This window comes from Eurosta solidaginis, chromosome 4 (genome assembly GCF_040869045.1).
Source record: "Eurosta solidaginis isolate ZX-2024a chromosome 4, ASM4086904v1, whole genome shotgun sequence".
NCBI classification, from domain to species: Eukaryota; Metazoa; Arthropoda; class Insecta; order Diptera; family Tephritidae; genus Eurosta; species Eurosta solidaginis.
The window spans coordinates 226,449,524-226,458,024 of NC_090322.1; the positions used below are offsets into that span (position 1 = coordinate 226,449,524).

At 37.1% G+C, this 8,501-nt stretch overlaps 1 protein-coding gene across 5 annotated transcripts; it reads left to right on the plus strand.

The window, feature by feature from the left end:
• Window positions 1–741: 741 nt before the first annotated feature.
• On the plus strand, window positions 742–7,768 carry Ulp1. Of its 5 annotated transcripts, none has more exons than XM_067784910.1 (10): window positions 744–933; window positions 1,027–1,798; window positions 3,435–3,937; window positions 4,001–4,098; window positions 4,168–4,290; window positions 4,374–4,811; window positions 4,871–5,456; window positions 5,523–5,666; window positions 5,733–5,934; window positions 5,991–7,768. In XM_067784910.1, the coding sequence occupies exons 2-10, from the start codon at window positions 1,160–1,162 to the stop codon at window positions 6,609–6,611; spliced, it is 3,354 nt and encodes a 1,117-aa protein (XP_067641011.1). In that variant the 5' UTR covers window positions 744–933; window positions 1,027–1,159; the 3' UTR covers window positions 6,612–7,768. The 5 variants fall into 5 exon arrangements, with proteins under 5 accessions (XP_067641016.1, XP_067641015.1, XP_067641011.1 ...); XM_067784911.1 differs by having other exon boundaries at window positions 814–933; window positions 1,005–1,798; XM_067784914.1 differs by having other exon boundaries at window positions 743–1,798; window positions 3,438–3,937.
• Window positions 7,769–8,501: the final 733 nt, after the last annotated feature.

Below are 8,501 nucleotides of genomic sequence, written 5' to 3' on the forward strand. Positions count from 1 at the left end.
AGCATTGTGAATGATGACAAAGTGTGATCTCTTATGCATAAACGTCAAAATTCCAAAGTGATTGGATCACCTGATTCGTATTTGATTATCGCTGTCTCATTCTGTATCTCTCTATCACCCGCTGAAGATAGGCGCCGCCATATTGAACAGCCTGTCAAAACGCTGAAAAGTAGCCATATTGAACAGCCTGTCAGGAAGTTGACAGATAAGAGGTCACACTTTGTCATTATTCACAATGGTAGTGAGCGAAGGCTGGAATTGGCGGCCCGCTAGCACTACATCACTGACACACCACAAATCACTAATCTAGATTGCGCATTCACGAGTTCAAAACTGCTTCGTTCTGCGCATCTGCGTTACAGTTGACTGCTAGATTGAATGAAAGAATGAGAGAAAAAACAAGAGCTAAAAGAAAATGACGTATCAATTGCCCAAAAAAAAAGCTTAAGTTTTGTTTACATGCGCTATGCGCAATTACAATTTGATTTGTGTTGACCCACCGCTATTGCCATATGGCCTTCATCTGGCAGCTCTATAAGACTTATAAATTTCCCTTATATGTTGCCGGACTAGTAAAATTTAAAGATACAAACTTTCACAACATTTTATTTTGCTCCCTCACGAGTTTTTATATTCGTGCAATATTACTGAACACAAAATTTCGTTACTTTTTAAATACTTTTATAGAAAAAAACACCTTTTGTCACATATTAGGTTAGTTCTGTATATGAAATTGCAGCTCCTGAAAAGCCATTTTGAAGTTTGAGGGAAATTTCCACAAGTGGCAACAAACGCGAACAAGGCAGTACTGCCAACCGTAGAAGCCGATTTCCATGTGTCACTTTTCACACTTTTTTGCGAACGGCGGCTTCATTTCTAAAGCGAAAAAGTAAAATTTTTTCATAAAACTGCAAATTAGCATTTAAAATTAGTGTAAGAATACTTGTTAATATATAAATAAATAGTTAAAATAAAAGGTCTTTAATATTATATGAACGTAAAAGGTGTTTGATCGATTTGTTGCAGCCATTAATTACTATGTACAATTTGTGCTGGCTGGCGTGAGTATCGAACGAATTGATTTTCAAAGCTGCACATTTGTAAATGGCTAGAGAGATTAAAAGTTCCAATACGGCGCATAACATACGCGTTCACATTGATGATGTACATTGAACATACGCCCTTGGAAGATAATCTACAATTATTCTTGAAGAATCACATTTCTTCCAGTGACGCCAATTCTATACTGGCGCATGTACGCGAAGTTGGCGAAACTGTTGGTACACAACTGCAAACGCAGGCTCAAGCTGAAGTAGCTGCTAACGCTGCATATGCCGGTTATACCGGCCATTTAAATGTACTGCGATTAGGTGCCACAGCTAGAGCAAAGGTTCCTAACAGCAAAGCCTCTACTCCGGCTACAAATAGTTTCATTGCTAGTGGGAGAAAAGTATCAACGCCAGTGGGTGTAATTAACCGTAAAACAGCGACGCCTAAACTTAACGGATTCGGTAATAGCCGTGCTCAGAATAACGAAGAAGAAGAGGAAGCAGAGGAAAACTATGAATTGATCGATATTGTTGATGACGATCAAGAAGAAAGTGTCAATAATCAACAAAATAGCGAACAAGTAACCAAGGAATCTAAAGTAAAACATTCTGCTGAAAAAGAGCAGACGCCTGAAGTTGGTGCGGAATTCGTCATTCAAATAGAGGACGAAGAAATCGATTACGAATATTTTGTGGAACCACCGGCACCTAAACACCGAAAATATAGCCAAAATCAATTTGAAGACAGAGTAAGTAAATATATTTGTAGAATTTATGCATGTAAGTAAACTCTTCGTAACCAAGAAATTTTGTAATTGAGAAAGGGTTATTTATTATGTTTGTAAATTTTACGAGCTTCCCGATATAGTTAGGCAGTTAACAAGACTGTCGTATGGTTGTAAAAAGCTAAGATTTGAATTGTTTCCATGTTTTGCACTTAATATAGGAGACTTCGTAAATTGCCAAAATGAATTGTCATTCTATTTATTATGAAGAATGCTTCCTATGTTATCACATGGTGAAGGTGTGGCTAGCTAAAATATAGAGGGCATAGCTGTTCAAAGCAGGAACTACTTGTTTCTTTATTGGTCGAATAACTCTGTTGTTATTGGTCCTAAGACTTTGGGTAATAGTCTAGTTTAGGGGTCGACTGCTAATACGCTACCAAAAATATCGAGAGAGGTGTCAAACGACGCGTCTTGACATCAGTATTAATAATCCGAAGGCGGAAAATAAAAATTTCAACGCGTATTAGCAGTCGACCCCTCAACTAGACTATTACCAGACTTTGTTCCTTAGTTTTAATACATAATACCAAAATCTGTAAAACCTGAAGTTTAGACAATTCTATTGGTTACAGGTTTTGTGAATTAAGCTAACGATATATGTAACTCGATTTTTTTTTTAAAAAGGGTTCCAGAAATATTTATTGATATTGAATATTTATACATAGAAAGCGAGTAAATTAGAAAAAACAAAGTTCATAGACCGTATAGCCGACTATTTCAAAAAAAAAAAAGAACAGAAATATTTATTACAAGTAAAAAGCCGCCCTATTACTATTTGCGGCTTCACACGACCGACGGTTATATGTACCGGGCCAGTCCCTTTGTCGGAGTAGGTGCCATCGTAAAGCTAAGCTCTGGAGCTTTCTATAAAAAATCTTATTGAGTTACCTTTTTTGGCTGTCAAGGTTGTCAGTTTGTTTAGCTTGGTTGTAGAACTTGCCCCCGGTTTTCACCAAGAGTTTCTTCGACCAGAAATTATTTTCCTGCGTGGAATCTTTGCCGGCTGCAGTTAGAGTTATTTGCCGCAATAACTACTCGGATAAGCCGTTAAGTGGCCCCCAAACGTACTGGAGCTTGTGCCTCCGTTTCTACTCCCCTTGTAGGTAGGTTCTCCACATTAAGAAGGTAGGATGGTGTGACGTGAATGAGGATGGTTTGTGGTACATGATTCCTATTGCATTAATCCGCCAGTTTGATTCACACCTGGAGGGACCCAAATGGAGGCCACATCAGTGTCTGCTTGGGACAACTGGAAAGTGTAATAGGATTCATTATATGTTGTTGAGGTATTTGAATTCGTAAAAAATACGAAAAATTTATAAAACTTTTTAAAATTACATTTCCAGAGATTTCTAATTAAGAGAGCTTTAGATCTTATTTTATTACTTTGTAAATAAGGAGGTTTGTATATCAACGCAATATATGAATCTCTCCATATCTCGCTTTTCTTTCGATATCCTCTCCTGCCTGGCAGTTACCTGTATAATAGGATTCCCTACATGTCGATGACGTGATGGCGCACACAATCAGTGTGATAAAATACATAATTTAAGTCGAAAACAAATGAATTAAATAAATTCGTCTTCTTTGTAATTAGCAGATTTTTGGCCACTGCCGCCAAGGAAATATCGAACCACAAAATACTCGTAAGCGACCATTGCGTCCAGTACCGGCGGCAATACCAATTAGAACCTGGGAAAAAGAATTAGAGTTACCGCCATTAGAACTGATACCAACACGACCGGAACGCCAACGAGTTTTGAATGGCCATTTGCCATATCAGTTGCAACGTAGTGACAGCACAGAAAGTGTAATTAGTAATTACTCTTTGAGTGAGCACGATAGAGAAGAAGGAAACTACTTTAGATACACAAACGGTTACCGGAGGGCAGAAGAAGAAGAAGAGAACGAGGAAGGAGGAAACTTAGAAACACAGGAATACCAGCATAGATACCATACTTCGCCCGAAATTATACCGGGCCGTGTAAATACCACACAAATGGGTATCGATATATTCAACAAACTTCGTCGTTTGTTGAATTTTAATACGGATTCCGCAACAAACAATACGCAAACACAACGGGAGGAATCTCATCAAAGGTAACGAAGTGATATGTGATTTTTAATTAAATAATAAATCTTTAAACAAAATAAATATTTCAGAGCAGGGATTTATTCTGCAGATGTCAATCCCAACCCAATAAAATACAAAAGAGTACAGAATCGTTTTCCCAAAATTATTACACATAAACTGGATGATGGTGAGTTTAAAATTGCAGTTGTTGTTGTTGTTGTTGTGCTTGCATGTGTTTATCCCATGCTGTTTGCAGGCGACTTCGATGTGATCTCTACGTTTCCTAAGCACGAAAAGCAAATATTGTCGTGCAAGTCGCTTAGCAGCGCTTCCAAACATTCATTAGATATGACACAGCGAAAGTCGTTACACTCCATTGGTTAGTTAAGCTTTATACAGCTTCTTATAAAATGCTGCTCAAAAATAATATTGATATTTTTTTGTTTTATGTTAACTAAATAGAAAAACCGAAGTACCGTAAATCCATGTTTACTGCACCAACAGTGACCCATCATTTGGTGAAGAACACTTATGCTGATGTTGAATTTTCTGACGATGATGAGTCAGAGTTGGCAAATGGTGTGGGATTTGGCGCACGAAGTGGGTCACTTCTGGGAGATGGACGAGCTATCAAGAAAGTACCACGCATGTTCAATATACCTATTATGCGTGAGAATGAGACTTCTAGAATGGCACCAGCTACAAAACCGCCACCTCCTCTTATTGAACCACGTACAGGTAGCATACTAGCGACATCGCTAATGCCTGAGATTGATTTAACGAAACGAAAACCAATTTCCTATGCGGAAGCTTTGCGACAGAATACGCAACTACCTCCTAGTGGTGGTCATGTCTTGGGTAGACGTTCTGCCAGTTCAGTGTCTTCTTCTGGGGCAACATGTATGTGCTTTCCATAATATGTATTATAAAAAAAGTATGTTATATTTTTCTCTTTGTAGCAGCTTCTAATGGTGGTTTCAATATTTTGGGCAATATGCGTTCAAGCATGTGGTCCACTAATGCACGTTCAATTCTTACACAGGAAAAAGAAACTGAAGAGCATGAAAAGTATCAACAGCTGTTGGAGCAAGTTGTTCCATGTCTGTATGGTTCTTCGGAGGGTGCAAACGTTATTTCATTACCTAAGCCGCCATTAAGTTTTGATGCACGTCAACGCCGAAGCGGACTATTTCCGTCTACCGGTATCAGTCAGAAACCAATAACCACTCAACGAAAAACGCTTGGTTTACAAAATAGCATGTCACGTCCACTAAAACGACCACCACTCTCATCAACCATCAATTTGGACGATGATGACGAAGAGAACAATGAAGATGTTACTTTCGTTAGCGTAAAGCAACATCGTCCTGTAATGACTAATGGTATTTCAACAGTGATTATTGATGATGACGATGAAATAAGTGAAATAATCGATTTGGATGATGATGAACGCCAAATTGTGTCCCAATGTATAAAATCAAAAGACCAAACAGTAATTGACATTACTTTGGGGGCGAAAGAAAAGAAAAAGTGTTCTATGCGCCTGTAAGTGCTTCATATTATTTTGCTTAGAAACTTATATGAAATTGTAATCCGTTGTTCCCCCCACAGTCCATATGTCGAACCGGTTAATACATTGCAAGAACGTTTTAATACTTCACCACATCTCAAGGAAAATTGGCTAGAAGCATTAAAATCGAAATGGACCGAAAAGAAAAAGAGTCGCCTGCAGGAAGTAAACGATACTGTCAATGTGTAAGTTATTTGCATTGGTGTAAAGCATGTATCGTTAAAATTATTAGTTTATCCATATTTTCACAGTGTGGAGAAGCTAACAGCTGAACGTCGGGCAGCTGAATTGGAAATGCAAGATCGTTTACGCAAAATTCAAATAGTTGATCCCGATTTTCTTGTAATTGATGATTTCCCAATACCAGAAGTAGAGGAAGAGCCAGAGTTCGTCGAATTAACGCCCGAATATCAAGCAAAAATTAAAGCAGCAATTATTGGACCACCCGATCAAGTGAGATATCCATAGCTAGGTGTTGTAAATGCCTTACTAATCTCTCTTCCTTACAGGTTCTTGTTTCGAAATTTAACTTGAACATAACCCGTCGTGACATACACACGCTGCTGGGCAACAATTGGCTTAATGATGAAGTCATCAATTTTTATATGAATCTAATCACTGAACGCGGCGAGACCAAGCATGAAACACACGGTCTCCCTAATGTATACGCTATGAATACCTTCTTTATACCCCGTTTACTTACGGCTGGTCATAGTGGCGTGAAACGTTGGACACGCAAAGTAGATATTTTCTCCAAAGATATAATTCCTGTGCCGGTGCATGTTGGTGGTGTACATTGGTGTATGGCTATCATACATATAAAAAATCATACAATTAAATACTATGACTCGATGGGCACACCAAATCCCAGCGTTCTAAAAGCCCTGGAACAATATCTCATGGAAGAATCTTTAGATAAACGAAAGCAAGCGTATGATACTAGTAGCTATGAAATTGAATCGGTACGTGAAGTCCCACGACAAATGAATGGCAGTGATTGTGGTGTATTTAGTTGTATGTTTGCTGAGTATATAACAAGAAATCGTGAGATAACATTTTCGCAGCAACATATGGAATACTTCCGTCACAAAATGATACTAGAAATTGTGCGTGGCGAATTGTTGCAATAAACTAAAAAATAAATGATTTATAAAAGTTCTCAAGAGTAATAAATAGTAGCGTGCTGAATATCGTATGTGTGGATGGGAAACCCTTGAAAGGGAAGACGATTTTTCGTTAGTGTTGAATCTGGGAAATCCCGCGAGAAAGGTTATTGATTTTTAGGAACGTCTACTCCCAGGAAACACAAATTTGTTTGGCATATATAACAATAAAATATATGAACGTATGTTTGCACCTGGATTAGATAAAAGTAAATAATATTTATTTTCTCTTTTATTAAATCAAAACTTTTAATTTTGGAAACTAAAAGCCGCTACGTTCTGAATTTTTCAATAATGATGGTTTAAAACGTTAATATGTATGCGGTTCCATTCTTTCATTTTCAATTATTGAAATGAAAGTGTCGCGCAATGAATGCATTACCATATTAAATGCCTAGTTTAGTATAATTTTGCAGAAACAAAATACAAAAAAAAAAATTCTATTTAAAATTTATGTATTTAGGGATTTACAAGGTCTTCTATTATATGTTCATATTTCGTATTATTTCTTTATTTTTGAAGTTAACTGCGTGGCGTTGTCTTACTAAGCATTTAAAAATTTTAAAATATCAAAACTTTACAGTCTAAATAATAATGGGTGCTAAAGCACACCAAAATGTTTCTTTTTCGTTAATTCGGACAAAGGCCTTGTGAATACCTAAAATAATAATATTTATCTTTAAAACCATATACAGCATAATATTATGTTTTATTTTTAAGATTTTGTGGATACACTGGTGTTTGAATTTCTAATTCTGTACGGAGTGTGTTTTCACCCTGCTATGTGAATTTTCTTAAAGAAAAAATCACGTAATCAGTGTGCATTGCGTTGCTTCATAAAACATCAAAAACATACAAACTTGTTATTTTTTAAACTAAATTTCAACTGAGAGCAAAAAAAAAAAAAAAAAAAAATAAAAACAACATTGCTTTAGCTCTTTACTAATTTCTACAGATCAGCAACCTCTTCTACTTACATAATTAATTTATCTGTCTATTATATAAGCCGTCTACAGTTATAAGGTAGCATTTCTGAATTACTTACATATAGTTTTAAAAATGAATTTGTATGTCACTGATAACAAATACATATATAATAAAATAGTATAGAACAAGTATAATAATTATTGCTTAATATTATGTAACGTATCGTAATTTCAGTTGATTATTTTACCTACGACGTACATATTCCTACGCCAAGAAGTTACACTAGAGCACTTGCTGTTCGTTATGGAATGCCGATTAATGCGATATTGCGTATTTCTTGCTACAACTTCAGTTAATATCATAAATAATTGGTAAGATCCCATAAGTTCTTCTGGTTTAAAGGTGCTAACATAAACTATCATCTCCCGTTGCCGTATCGCCCATTTGGTCTAGACTTGGACCGCGAGTTAGACATTTTAAAATGCCGGTTTAGATTTGCGTTTTTGAGCTCCAAAATAATAGTATCTGTATACATCTTCAGCAAGTGGGCTTAAGCCGATGTACATTTTACACAACGAACAACGATGGGGATCAGGGAATGCCAGGTTTCGCGTCCCAAATTTCGACCATTTTGAACATCCACGTCGGTGGCACTAGGCTACCGACTGTCCTACACTCCAAAATCTTGGGTGTGACGTTTGATCAGAATCTATATTTTGCCGCAATTGTTCCAAAAATCCAGAGCCGTAGTCCCTTGCTGGCAGTACTTGGGGAAAAGACAAAGAAACGCTCAGTACCACATTCAAAGCAATTAGCCAGCCGATTGCGTGCTACGCGTCCCCTATATGGTCGCCAAGCCTAAAAATTACCCACTGGAGGAAGCTACAGGCCTGCCAAAATACTGCTCCCAGAATCGCCACGGGCTTTCTT

What these genes read in the sequence shown, in the direction of transcription:
- Ulp1 (XM_067784910.1), top strand. Translation starts at nt 1,160, where the DNA reads ATGATGTACATTGAACATACGCCCTTGGAAGATAATCTACAATTATTC. An exon ending in CGGGAGGAATCTCATCAAAG is followed by an intron (nt 3,938 to 4,000) that starts GTAACGAAGTGA and finishes TAAATATTTCAG; the next exon opens with AGCAGGGATTTATTCTGCAG. An exon ending in TACACATAAACTGGATGATG is followed by an intron (nt 4,099 to 4,167) that starts GTGAGTTTAAAA and finishes TGCTGTTTGCAG; the next exon opens with GCGACTTCGATGTGATCTCT.